The sequence below is a fragment of the Numenius arquata genome, chromosome 16, assembly GCF_964106895.1.
Source record: "Numenius arquata chromosome 16, bNumArq3.hap1.1, whole genome shotgun sequence".
Lineage (NCBI taxonomy): Eukaryota > Metazoa > Chordata > Aves > Charadriiformes > Scolopacidae > Numenius > Numenius arquata.
In genome coordinates this window covers 2,931,248-2,944,971 of record NC_133591.1, presented here as the reverse complement: position 1 = coordinate 2,944,971, position 13,724 = coordinate 2,931,248, and the positions used below count along the sequence as shown (strand labels likewise).

The window sequence follows — 13,724 nt, the reverse complement described above, 5'->3', positions numbered from 1 at the left end:
AGGCTGACAGCGAAAGGAAATTGAGTTCAGTTAGGGAGACAAATCAATGAGATCTGGTGCCCCCTCTGTCGTGTTTTTTGCGATTGCCTTATCAATGTGCCAGCTCCCAGAGCTGGGGAGAGGAATATTCCCAGGCTCCGCCGCCGCTTCGGAGCCGAGTGTCACGGGGACGCTGGCTGAGAAAAGTCCCGCGTTTCTGATCTGTTGAAAACAGACGCTGTTGTGTTCGGTCAGAGAGACAAATTAATCCTTTCCCTGCTCTCCTTCGGTACGAAAGTGATTTTGTATTTTCCAGCCCAAGTGGTTTCGTATTCCAAGAAATGATGAAAAAGTGAAAAGGAGCTGCACTAGGAAGGGACCGTCTCAAACCACTGTCCCTCTGGGCTCTTGGTAGGTACAAATGTCACTTGAATAATGACAATAAACGAGCTCCTGTTGAGCTGTGCTGCCAGGTGCTCTTCATGTTTCGCTTTACATCATGAAGACCCTTTTCCCACCCCACCTCGAGTCCCGTTCCTGGAGCAGGCAGGCTCCGATGGGGGGGAAAAAATCCTCCTTTGGAGGCGATTTGTCTCATCCTTCATCAGAACCTGCAGCAACTGGCAGTGGTGGAAAGATTCTGGTGGTCTCTGTTGGACCAGGCTCAGGGTGTCCCCCCCCCCCCCCAGGACGTGGTTGACGGGCTGGGGGTGAAGAGCCCCACCGTAAAGGGCTCTGGTGCGTGGTACCATAAAGCAAATTGCAGCAGGAGAGCTCCATCTGCTGCTGCGGCGGAGGGGACAGCTTCTGGCCATCCGCCAGCCAGCCAAACTTCACGTTTCCTCCAACCCGGCCAAGCGGAGTCGCTTTTTGGCAATTTCGGTGAATATTTCGTGTGTAATTCTTGTTTTCGAGAGTACTCAGAGCAGGTAGAGAAACCCTGCAAGAGCAGTACTAAATGGAGATGATGAACGCAGCTCGGTGTCCCCTGAAGGAGAGGGAATCCAGCCCATGACCAGCAAAGAAAAATGCTCTCAGGTGGCATCTGGTGTGGCAGGACTGTGCTTCTTCCCCCCCCCCGTTAGTTCATGCTTGGCCTGTGACCATGGATGAACCCATGTACTGAGGCACTTGGGTCCCAAAAGTTGGTCCCCTTGAGCCCAGGGCAGTGTCCCTACAGGGGGGGCTCCCGGCAAACCGAGGTACAAAGAGGGAGAAGGGGCTCGATGGGGATAACGTTCCTGAAAAAGTATCAAAGCGGAGGTGAGAACCCAGATTTTGAGTGCCAGCCTTGCCGTGGTGCCATCCACCTCCTGTTCCCTGCCCTGCTCCCGGGAACGGACACCAACCCTGTGTTTCGTCTTGCGTTTGAGCCCAAATGAGCTGTAACTATTTTGCTTTTTTTATATATATATATTTATTTTTTTTTTTATTTTTTTTTTTCTTTGTGCTGTACTTGATTTCTAGGCTAAACCCTCCCCTTAACTGCTGATGGGAGAGTTTTCCAGAGGACCTGGCAAGAAGCAGCGTGAACGTGCTGATGCGAGTTTCGAGGCTAATCTTCTGTAAACCCGAGTGGCCCATTTTTAAGGGACAGGCGGGAGAAATCTGAATAACGTTCCCGTCGCGCGCCGCGAGCCCCCGCTATTGAGATGAAATCTCACGGATGGAATTCGGTGGACGCAGCTGCTGTATCAGCGGCCAAATAATGTGCTGTTCTGTTCAGAAGCAACCCATAAATAGAAGGGCCGCCCGCGCCGGCCGGTAGAGCGGAACCACGCCGGGAGAGGTAGCGGCGGCGCTGCTGGGACTGGAAGGGGCTTTAAAAAGAAAAGAAAGGAAAAAAAAAAAAAAAAAAAAGAAAAAAAAAAAAGAATTAGCATGTCTGAGTCGAGGTCTAGCTGCCCGAGTGCTTTGCCAGCGCTTGGCGAGGAGCGGTGCTGCAGGGCTTTGGTTTAGGACGCCGGTCAAACTGAGGGGGGTTCTTTTATTCGCCTCCTATGAAACCTCTCGGCATCCCCTAGGGTTCGCGGGGGGGTGAGCAGGCGGGGGCGGCGTGTTCGGCCGGGGTTTCAAACCTTTTCGAGTGGGAACTTCATGAGATGTCCCTGCAGAGAGAGAGGAGAAGGCTCTGCTGCCGTCCGACCAGCCAACGCGGTGGCATCGGCTCCAGCTGCCGGGGTCCCATGTCCCCCCCCCGGGGCAGCGGGAGAAAAAGGGGGAGCCGTCAGGTTTCTGTTGGTGGGGAGCCATGTCAGCAGCTGGAACCCGGCAAATTCCTGCTGGAAACAAAAGGGACAGGCTTTTAGACATGAGTGTAACGAGCAGCTGGGCGAGCTGCCCGGGGTCAGAGGGGGAGCTGTGGCACTCGGAAGAGATGGCTTGGTTGGGTCACGGGCTCTGCGGCCCCGCGGTGATGCCCGGGCGAGGATGCAGGGCCCGTGGGCAGGAGGGAGAGGAGGATGGATAACGGAGCGATTCCTTCTATCCCGGACATCCCTGGGATTTACAGCTGCTGCGCTTGGGGGAGCCGTGTGGATTTTTGCTCCCCATTCCCGTGCCAGCTTCATCTTTTCTATTTTATGAAGCGTTTTATAATTTCAAGGCTGATGCCTCACACCAAAGCGATGCCGTGTTAACCTCATCCGATTTGGGTTTTCCAGGCACAATGACCGAGCAGCAAAGTCCCCCCGAGCAGATGGCGACCGGGGAGGGCGCTGGCGAGCGAGTTGGCAATTACAAGGTATACTGGGGGCAACTGGTTACGGAGGGGCTTCGGGTGATGCCGCAGGTCACCGTACGTGCAGCGGGCTGGTACCAGTCTGAATGCGCTGCAGGTCGTACTGGGGAAGCAAGCGACCTCCGGCTCTCCTAACGAAGCAGCTCGTTAGCGTCACCCCTCTGATGAATCTGCTCCTGGCCCCCCCGAGTGGAGCCGGGCATGGGAGGGATGCTTCCTCCCAGGAATTTGCTGCTGCCTGGCAGGAGGAGACGCTGCTGGCTGCCTTTGCGGCTGCCGAGTACGTTTCCCGGTCTGGTGTGCAGCTGCGCAGCTTTTAATCCGGGAGATAAAGTATCCCGTCACGGCGGGGATCAGCTGTGGGTCTGAGCAGTGAAACTCCCTGGGTGTTGGGTTTTCTTGGGTTTTTGTTTTTGTTTTGTTGTTTTTTTTTTTTTTTTTTTAGGTTATAATTCTTACGCTTGTACGTTGGCTGGAGGTAAAATCAGCTGCGGGTGTTGCAATGGCTGCAGCCCTTCCCGCGGCTCGGGAAGCCGGGAAAAGCCGCTCCTGGCTGGGGAAGGCTGGAAGCGGGAGCAAATCTTGCAAATGGGGTAAAGAGGTGCCAGGAGCTTGGGCTGCCCATCGCTTTGGGGTGGAAAGAAGTTCTTGGTGACCATGGGTGTCACCTCCGTCCCTTGATACCCACCCTCATCGCGCGGTGTCTTCAGGAGGCTCTGCCCTTGTCCCGGGCTCAGGGGTTTCAGTGGGTCCCCTTTAGGTCAGGGGCAAGGGGTGCAGCCTGGCTGCCCTGCTGACCCTCCTGCTCCCCAGATTGTGCCGGGAGCCCTGGGCCCTGCTCCCCGCCGTGCTCTGGCTCCAACTCATCCTGCAGCTCAACCCCAAAGCTCTGCCGAGAGCAGGAGGTCCCGGGGAAGGTGGTGTGGTCTCTGCACCTGGGAAGGTTTAGATGAAAACACTGAAAAACGAGCTTCTTCCAGGCCAGGCCAGGGGAAAGAACGGATCTGGAGGGAGCAGTGAGAGGGAAAGGACGAGCCATGACCGGTTCGGGGACAGGAGACCACAGCCCACGGCCCCAGAGGTCTCTTAGCACAAACCCCTCCGCATTTTCAATGCTGTGTTTGTGCCGGTCGACTTGTTTTCAGCCTGTCACGGGTGAAATATCAGCTTGTGTTCTACCGAGCAAACACCTTTGGCCCATACACGGCTGCGGAGTGAAGCCCAGGAGCCGTCTGTCGCGGCAGAGGCACGTGGTGGGATCCGGCTCTGCCGCAGGAGAGGAGCGACATCAGCGCAGGGTGGCAGGGATGGAGGGGATGTGCCTGGACCACTTTGCTGCTGCCTGCCTTTGCCAAGGGGGGGGTCCTGCAGTGGCTGCGGCGGCAGCTGATGGCATCTCTCCCCACCTTAGATCACGATCTACGAGCTGGAGAACTTCCAGGGGAAAAAGTGCGAGCTGACTGAGGAGCTCCCCAGCATCACCGAGAAAGAGCTGGAGAAGGTGGGCTCCATCCAGGTGGAGTTTGGCCCGTAAGTCCGGGGTGTGGAGGATGGACAAGCCCTGGGGTGCAGAGGGGGGAGGGGGAGCATCTCCCTGCCTCGGGATGGGGTGCTCCCCCCGTGGTGGGTGGCCATGCCATCCCCAACCCTCTGGTCCTGCAGGTGGCTGGGCTTCGAGCGACAAGCCTTCGCCGGGGAGCAATTCGTCCTGGAGAAGGGGGACTACCCGCGCTGGGACTCCTGGTCCAACAGCCACAACAGTGACAGCCTGATGTCCCTCCGTCCCTTACAGATCGTGAGTAAAGGCTGTGTTGGGGTGTCTGTGCCCCCTGGGGGCTGGGGACACGCAGGGCAGCCCCTGACCCGTGCTTTCTTGCAGGACAGCCCCGACCACAAGATCCACCTCTTTGAGAACGCGGGCTACACTGGGAGGAAGATGGAGATCGTGGACGATGACGTCCCCAGCCTCTGGGCCCACGGCTTCCAGGACCGCGTGGCCAGTGTCAGGGCCTTGAACGGAACGTAAGGATGGTGGCACTGGGGGCGTACGGGGACACCCTAACGAGGTCCCATCCTGTGGCCCCGTGGTTGGTCCCCCCGGGGTGGTGGCAGGGATGCCTGGCACAGCCGCTGCAGTGGGGATGGGGCAGCTGTGCCCATGATGCTGCTCGTGCCCATCGTGTCCCTTGTTCCTTGTTGCCACCCTTTCCCTGGCCCACAGGGAGCGAGGGGGACCAAGGCAGTGTCACCAGTTCCTTGCCCTGACCCAGGGCTCTGCTGGGCACTGCCGCAGGAGCGGTGGAACCGTGGCCCCTTCACTGCCCTAGGGGTCCCCAGCCCCTCCCAGCACGATGGCATTTCCCACCCGGGCTCAGCCTTGTTGCGGTGACACTTGGTGGTGATGGAGCATCGGCCCTGGGTGGGGGGGCTGCAGCTGGAGCTGACCCCGGGACACCGCCTCTGTCCCCTGCAGGTGGGTGGGCTACGAGTACCCCGGGTACCGGGGTCGCCAGCACGTCTTCGAGAAGGGCGAGTACCGCCACTGGAACGAGTGGGACGCCAACCAGCCCCTCATCCAGTCCGTGCGCCGTGTGCGGGACCAGCAGTGGCACCAGCGGGGATGCTTCGAGAACAGCTGAAGGACGCCCCAGCCCCGCGCTGCCCCCACTGCCCGGGGGGAGGAGGGGGGGCTGACATGATGCCGCCGGCTGATGCTGTGGCCTTGCTGGTTTTTTGTGAAAAAAAAACTCAATAAAGCTCTGAGCTGGAGGCTGCTGGGGGCTTGCCTGGTCCTGGGCTGGGGTTGTGCTTGTTGGGGGGGGGGGTGCAGTGAATGGAGCTGTGGTCCGGGGGTGGTGGGATGTGGATGGGTGCCATGACAGTGCCCCCAGCATCTCTGGTATCCCCAGAATCTCTGGTACCCCCTGGCATCTCCCGTGCCCCCTGGCGTCTCCCGTGCACAGCAGAAGCGGGGAACAGCGAGTATTTGCAGTGTCACATAAAGGCTGCAGCTTTCCAAAACTAACCCCCCACAGTGGTGCCAATGCCCTCCGTGGGGGGGGGGAGGTTTTCCCGTGACTCTGCCCCTTCTCAAAGCATTTCTCTGGGCCGGAGGAGCTCTGCTGGTGGCTCCTTGCCTGCTTTCCCCATCCCTGCTCGCTCCCCTGCAGGAGGACATCCAGCCCTAAGGGCATGGTGGCGGGTGGAGGGTCCGGGGGGGCATGGGCAGCCTCAGGGGTGGTGGGGTTGGGGTGGCCCTAGGAGCAGCGGGGACATGGAGAACAGCCATCCCCAAGCGGTTCCAGGTCTTGTACAACCCGAAGCAGGGATGACCCCATGGGGTCAGGGCTCTGTCTGTCCCCAGCACCCTGCAGACCCCCCAGCCTGGCCCCGAGGAAGCTTCCCCCCAGTACCCCGCATTGTTGTTCCCTGGGGATGATCTCACACGGGGCAGCTGGTTTGGTTGCAAAGGCAGGGGTTGGTGGCCCCTCTGGACCATGTGCCCTAAGGATGCTGGCAGGGAGCTGGACATCCCAGCACTGAGCATCCTCGGCCGTGCCGGCAGAGCTCAGGGACCAGCCGGGGCTGGTGGCAGAGACAGGAGGTGGCTCGAGGCTGCCCGAGCGCTTCGTGCCAGTCACCGAACAACTGCTCCAGAGCTTTTCTCTTTGGGCCCGGGTTTGCAGCTATTAAAGGAGGCTGCATGGCCCTGAGGGGCAAAAGCTGTCTCCAGGACAGTCCATGGGGCTGCCGGAGCCCTGGGTGGCTGCGGCATCGCCACTGCCCATGGCTGAGATGAGCTAAAACTGGCCGGGCAGAGCCGAGGGGAGGGAATTGCAGCCCAGCAGGAGCTGTGCCCACACCGTGTCTGCCACTCGCTGGGGTGTGCGAGGGGCTGGGATGTATGGGACTGCAGCCACAGGGGTGCGCAAACCCTGTGCTGGGTCCTGGGGCAGGTCCTTGGGGGTCCTGGGCTGGGGACCCCTATGAATTAGCCCGGGAAGATGGGGAGGGCAGTGGCTGGACCCCTCTGCGGTGCCGCAGTTGGAGGCACTGGGCACGGAGAAGGATGGTGGCAGGGCTGGGAGCGTTGTAGGCTCTTGGTCACAAACCCCACTTGCCAAAACCTGTCCGTGGCGTGATGTGATTTCTCTCAGAGCCACACGGTCACCTGTGGCCCCCGCAGCCCCACGAGACCCCATCACCCACAGCTGGGACAACTGCAGACTGTGGGGACCAGCCCCTCGGAGTGTCATTGCCTCTGGTGGCAATACCCCGGTGGAGATGACACCGCATGGGGTTGTCTTGGGACTGGAGGAGCATCTGGAGGTGCCATGGCGGGGGGGGCTGCAGTGTGTCACTGGGGTTGGCAGCACATCTGCTGTGGGACTCCCAAGAAATTCTGTATGCACAAGAGAGCTGGTCTGGGCCACATTAATGCTGTGTGACGCTTGCTGGGGTGACAAGGCAGGGGTCCTGCTCTTCCCTCTTGCTGGGACTGCTGGTTCCCTCTTGCTGGGACTGTTTAGTATGAGGAAGAGGAGGCTGAGGGGAGACCTCATCACTCTCTACAACTACTTGAAAGGACACTGTAGAGAGGTTGGTGCTGGTCTCTTCGCACAGGTAACTAATGACAGAACAAGAGGGAATGGCTTCAAGCTCCAGCAGGGTAGGTTTAGACTGAACATTAGGAAAGAATTTTTCACAGAAAGAGTGGTCGGGCATTGGAACAGGCTGCCCAGGGAGGGGGTTGAGTCACCATCCCTGGATGTGTTTAAGAGCCGTTTAGATGTGGTGTTGGGGGATATGATATAGGGAAGAACTTTGTAGTGTAGGGTAGATGGTTGGACTCGATGATCCCAAGGGTCTCTTCCAACCTGGATGATTCTATGATTCTATGATTCTGGGGCTGTGGGTGCTGCACAGCACCCATGGTGTCTGGTAGCTGTGTTGTGTGTGTGCCCCACCGGCTAGGAAACTCACTTTGCAGCAGCCAAAATCATCCCACAGCCCTGACGTGTCCCCAGGTCCCGGCAGCAAGATGCCAGCAAAGGGGTTTTGCTGCTGCCCTTAACCCTCAGCCCGTCCCTGGGGGTGGGGGGGTGGGGGTGCTGCCCACACCGGGCACAGCCTAGTTATGGGGACACGTCCCAGGCTGTGAGCCCCCCCCCGCCGCTGACCTCGGCTTTGTCCTGGTGGGATGGAGGGACCTCCGTGCTGCTGTTCCTGCTGCCCCGTGGGGCTGGGACACCTCTGGGACCCCAAAAGGGAGGGGGATAACGAGGAGGACCCCAACACCTGGCACCTGGCTGCCCCCACGCTCAGGCTGAGGATGCTGCCCAGCTTCATTGTGCCACCAGGACCAGATCCTGCCCCTGCTCATCCCTGAAGCCCTGGGTCAGCCACGGGAAGGGGCTCCCGTGGTGTCCCCAGGCCCAGGAGCAGAGCAGGGTCGCTCCGTGGCAGCACCGGCTGCGGGCGCTCCCTCGCTGGGGACACAGACAGGCAAAGCCAGAGGTTTACCAGTTATTGGAAGGCCGGTTTTATCGCGCATGGAAAGAGCCAACTTCAGCAGTTTTGGGCAGTCCCGGCAGCGGGGCTGGTTTGTCGGAGGGATAAAGTCTCTGGCTCCAAAACTCCTGAAGCAGGGCTGGCGGGCGCTTTGTTTGCAAGGGCCAGTCTGGGTCTTGGCATGCATTCGGCTGATGCATGCAAACTCCAAATCTCCTTGCCAACAAACCCAACAAAGCGGGCGACTCGAATGTGAAAGCTAATGAAATAACTCCCCGACTTGGTGTTTGGGGAGACAAAGGCTGCAGCCGATCAGCTGACCTTGGTTTTCATTGGGTTTTAATCCAGCATTCTCCCTTTGAATCATGCTTTAACTATTTTGTAAATAGTTTTGGCACCGTTCTTCTGCGGCTCGGTATAAATTCCACCTCTCGGCCCCAGCCCTTCACTGGCTCAAGCGGGTACTGGTATAACTGGTAAGACTTTTCTATTTATTGTCCTCTTTTTTGCCGTTGCCTCCTCCCGACCCCCGGTGCCAGTGCTCCGTCCCGCGGTGCCGGGCAGAGGTGCGGAGGTGGTAGCGGGGTGCGGGCACTCAGGGGGGTGAGCCGTGGGGGACAGTCCTGTCCCTGCAGCCCAAACCGGGTGGCCAGCTCAGAAGTATTGCCACCTGACCACGGCTCAGGTGTTTTTAATTGGGAATGAGCTGTTTTCACCTGGTTTGGAGCCTGCTGGGACAGGGGAGTCCTGTTGGGCTTGAGGATGAGGGTCCTTTGTAGGGGAGACCCTGCACATGTACTTAAATGGCCGGGGCTGGTGGTGGGAGCCCCGGTGCTTCTCCCTGTCACCCCGTTCAGCTACCAGCGTGGGACAGGAGCTTCTTGGCTGTCACTTGCTGAGCGGGGACAGAAGGAAAAACCTCGGCCACAGGGGCTGGACTCCCCCAGGAAGGACCCCTGGGCTCATGGGTCCCCTCACCCTGGGCTGGAGACCCTTTGCGGGTCCCATCATGGGTGATGCTGTACTGGGACCGTCACCTGGGCTCCTCCTGGGCTTGAGCCTGGGGAGTTTTGCCCCACGAGCGAGTGGTGCTGAGCAGCCCTGAGTAGGGACTGGTCCCAGCAAACCCCGTCTGTGCCCACCCTGCCACAATCCCGAGCCCCAGCACCCCTTTCCATGCAACTCAGCAGCAAGGAGCAGCCAGGGACCAAGCACCGGGTGGGCTGTGGGGTATGAACGTGGGGCACGGACGTGGGGTGGTGAGCACAGCGTTGGGCACATCCTCGGTGGCAGCTTTTAACCTTCCGAGTTTTCCTCCCAGGGCAGCAGACAACCCGACCTATGATGGCTTCCGAGCACCAAATGCCAGCCTCCAAGCAAGCCAGCTCCAAGGTCAGTGTGTGGCTTCTCCTCTGCTCTGTGGTGGGGCCGGGGCACCCCCAGTCTCACCCAGCACCCAAATCATCCTCCTGGGATGTCCTGGGACCCCAACTGGGCTGAGAGCAGCTGAGCTGCCACCACGCAGCCCCTCGCCAGCATCCCTCGGTGCTCCTGGCTGGTGCTGAGCACCACTGGCTGCGGCGCTGAGCTGTTCACAGAGGGATGAGGGGTGGGAGATGCTCGGGATTTTGCCAGCATCCCCCGGTGCAGGTGGAGCGGGTGGGAGCGGATCAATTCCTGATCTCCCGGCACCGCTGCAGACGCAGCAGATCTGTCCCTTGCCGCCCCACTGACCCATGAAATCCCTGCTGAGCTGGCGGCGCTCGGCCCCTGGGGCTGCCCTGGTGCCTCCCCCCGTGTGTGCTGGGTGTCCTGCTCGCTGTGTCCCGCCAGCCGCTGCGATGCTCCAGCCGGAGCCACTCAGCTGTTTGAAGCCTGGTGTGAGTGCAGGCGTCAGGCTCTGAGCATCATCAGGGTGCTGGGCTGGCGCCACAGGGACCCACAGACCCCACAGACCCCCACCTGCCCACTCAGAGGGATGGAAGCATTGGCTCATGCTCATGGGTTGGTTAAAAGCCACCGATGTGCAGGTTTTGGGGGGCAGCGTGAGGTCCGGACCACAGCAGACGTGCTGAGCTGGTGGCTGGGGACAGTGTGTGCCCCCTCCCCATTGCAGTGTGCCCCACTCTGAGGCCCCCGTTCTCTTCCAGATTGCCATCTTCGAGCAGGAGAACTTCCAGGGCCGCTGCCATGAGCTCAGCGGTGCCTGCCCCAACCTGAAGGAAGCCGGCGTGGACAAAGTGGGCTCCATCCTCGTGCACTCTGGACCGTACGTGCTGGAGGGTTTGGGGGGGGCCGTGGTGGTGTGTGGGAGAGAGGCAGGGGCTGGGACGTGGAGGGGGTGTCCCCACTGCCGGCACCTGCACCGTACCCCGGATTTCACGCAGCCGATGCCGCTGTGCTGCTTCCCCGCCTCGTCCCGGTGGGTGCCCGGTGCCGGGGGATGCCAGCGGGTGAGCCGAGGGTGACAGTGTGTCCTGGGTGGGCTGGTGTCCCTCAGTCCTGCTTGGTGGAAAGGGAGCTGGAGGGGTGTGGACATGGATCATGGTGTTACCCCCAGTTTGGTGCCCTTCTTTTCTGGTGCAGGGGCAGGCGGAGATGGCATCCCCTTGGTGGCACCTCCTTTCCCCATCCTGACCCTTTGTGTGCTCCCTGAGAGGGGCTGTGCTCCCCAGACTGGGGGCTCTGGGCATCAGGGAGCCCCCAAAAAGTGCCTGGGGATGCTCCGGGGTAGGTTCTCTGCCTGCACCCCATGGCCAGCAGTGGCTGCACCCAGGAACAGGACGGCAGGAGCACAGCCCCATCAGGGACGTGTGGATGATTCTGTCCTTCTGAGGGTCCCCGGAGACCAGGGATGGGTGGCCACCCTGTCTGAGCATCCACACCGGCAACACCGGTCCTTCTGCCGTGCGGTTGCCAGCAGAGACGTGGGACTGGCCATGCCGTGGGCCAGGGGCATCGCTCTGCAGGCAGTGCTGCCCTCTCCCACTCTGGCACCGCTGCCGGCACCTCACCGGGCACCACGGGGCTCGTTTCCTTTTTCCAACAGCGAGCAGAGGGGACTGTGCACCGCTGGGGGACACGGCCGGGGGCTTTTGCTGGGGTGGGTACCTGGTTGCTGCTGCCACCCCATCTGAAGCTCGTCCCCCTGCTCTCTTCCAGCTGGGTGGGCTACGAGCAGGCAAGCTGCAAAGGGGAGCAGTTTGTGTTTGAGAAGGGGGAGTACCCCCGCTGGGACTCCTGGACCAACAGCCGGAGAAGCGACAGCATCACTTCCCTGAGACCCATCAAAGTGGTGAGAGCACCCAGACAGCCACTACCCACCCGCCAGACCAAGGTCTGCAGCCAGAAGTCTCGCCCAGCCTTCCCCCCGCCCTCCCCAGCCCCGCGGGCGGAGGGGCACCCCCTCCTGCGCACCCTCGCCCCAGCCCTCGGGGCCCAGGGAGCCCGTGGGGGGTGTCGGAGGGAGCGTGGGGACGGGGGCAGTGGTAGGTGACCCCAGAGCAGAGGACGTCTGCTGGTAAGTCTGGCAGTGCCCACGCAGGCGCCGGCTCTCGGAGCTGGATGCAGGGATGCGGAGCACCCCCCCCGGCATCGGTGGGAGCGGTGGCACACGGTGCCAGCCCCTCACCTCGGTTTCCCCATAGCCCTGGGCTTTGCCCTCCCTCCCTCCCCACCCCCCCCCCCGCCCCCAACCCCTCACCTACCCCTCTCCCAGCCCTGGGTACCGGCTGCCGCTGATGCCCCGTCTCTGCTCTCCCCGCTGCAGGACAGCCAGGAGCACAAGATCGTGCTGTACGAAAACCCCAGCTTCACCGGCAAGAAGATCGAAATCATCGACGACGACGTGCCCAGCTTCCACGCACATGGCTACCAAGAGAAGGTCTCATCCGTGCGGGTGCAGAGCGGCACGTGAGTACCGGGGGCGGCGGGACCCGCCTGATGCCGGAGCATCCCGTGGCTGAGCAGCCTCAGCCCGTGGCCGCTGGGCCGGGTGACGGTGAGTGACCACCCCCCCCCCCCTTTCCGTGTTTGCCTTGGCAGGTGGGTGGGCTACCAGTACCCTGGCTACAGGGGCTACCAGTACCTGTTTGAAAAGGGGGACTACAAGGACAGCTCAGATTTCGGCGCCCAGCACCCCCAGATCCAGTCGGTCAGGCGCATCCGGGACATGCAGTGGCACCAGCGCGGCGCCTACCACCCCACCAACTAGAGCCCCCGGCCCACGCCGGGGCGCGGGGAGCGGAGCAAGCTTTCCCCCGGCCGCCGCTGACCGCCCCCCCCTGCGGCCTCGCCTCCCGTCTCCCCCCCCGTGTGATGCACGCCGCTGCTGAAGCAACTGAATAAAGCTTGGAGTTTCAAAGCCCTGGCTCTGGCCCTTTCATTCCTGGGGGGGGGTATGTGGGGTGGGGTGGGGGGGCAAAGAGGGACCCCACCAGGGGGATGCCTGTCCTTACTCCATGCTCCTGGGTGGGCAGGGGGGGCCCATTGCTGCTAGCCCAATGCTCTCAGTGCCACCAGCTCATTACCAGTGCCGTGCTGGAGCTGATAGACCACCAAACTGGAGGTGAGCTGGGGCTTCAGCAGGAGGGATGGGAGATACCTCCTCCACAGCCAGCACCCCTGGGGGTGTCCGGCATGACTGTGATGGCTGTGGGGCTCAGCCCTGTCCTGGGGGGGCACGGCCAAGGGTGAGCAGCTCCTCCACAGCCACGCAGGAGTGTCCCCAAAGCGCTGTGGTGGCAAGGTGGGTGCACTGAGGGCTAGGGGGTGTTTAGCCTACTGGCCAGGACACCTCTAAGCCAAATAATGGCTTTAATTATTAAGCATATTAACCTTTAATCAGCAATAACGCTTTATTTCAGCATTAAAAATGCTGAGTAACGCTTTAGTTGTTCTCATAGATGAGCAAACGAAGCCGTGGAACATCTGCCCAGGGCTCGGTGGGGTGGTGGAGGTGGTGGTGGAAGCTGCTGGGCTGTCCCTGTCCCCTCCACTGGCAGGACATGGCCACGGTGGCAGCGGCTGCGTGTCACCGGGCGGTGTGGGGTCTAGGGGGCTGCACAAGTCAGGGGGCTGCTTCCCAGCCCCGGTGGTGGGCATCCGATGGGATACTCTGGAAAACTCTGTGCTGGCTCCTACCGTGCTCCTCTCCCAGGGAGCAGGGACCTTCCTGCGGCTGCTTGGCCACAGTGTTTTGGTGTGAACACCAGCGAAACCGGGAATTGCAGGGAGATGGGGATGCACCTCCCTTCTCTCCATCGGCAGACGGTGTTTTTGCCCCCTGAATCCTCCGTGTTCGGTTTATGCCGCGCTGGGGATGAGTGAGCCCGGCACAAATCACCGGTTTGGCAAGGCCCAGCTCCGCCGGGCGATAATCGGAATTAATCATTTGCCAAATGTTGCTGTGAAATGTCGGCTCCTGGGCGAGTCGTGCTGTGGCAGCGCGCTGCCGCATCGCCTCGACCCAGCCTCTCCCCGGCGAAAAATCCGT

At 61.0% G+C, this 13,724-nt stretch overlaps 2 protein-coding genes across 2 annotated transcripts; both read left to right on the top strand.

Moving 5' to 3' along the window:
• Positions 1-921: 921 nt before the first annotated feature.
• On the top strand, positions 922-5,499 carry CRYBB3 (crystallin beta B3). The gene is made up of 6 exons (XM_074159833.1): positions 922-946; positions 2,640-2,722; positions 4,131-4,249; positions 4,382-4,514; positions 4,599-4,741; positions 5,193-5,499. Exons 2-6 carry the CDS (start codon positions 2,648-2,650, stop codon positions 5,356-5,358), a joined length of 636 nt encoding a protein of 211 aa, XP_074015934.1. The 5' UTR covers positions 922-946; positions 2,640-2,647; the 3' UTR covers positions 5,359-5,499.
• A 4,075-nt stretch (positions 5,500-9,574) lies between these two features.
• Positions 9,575-12,443, top strand: CRYBB2 (crystallin beta B2). The gene is made up of 5 exons (XM_074159520.1): positions 9,575-9,622; positions 10,381-10,499; positions 11,393-11,525; positions 12,000-12,142; positions 12,275-12,443. The coding sequence occupies exons 1-5, from the start codon at positions 9,575-9,577 to the stop codon at positions 12,441-12,443; spliced, it is 612 nt and encodes a 203-aa protein (XP_074015621.1).
• The last annotated feature ends 1,281 nt before the right edge of the window (positions 12,444-13,724 follow it).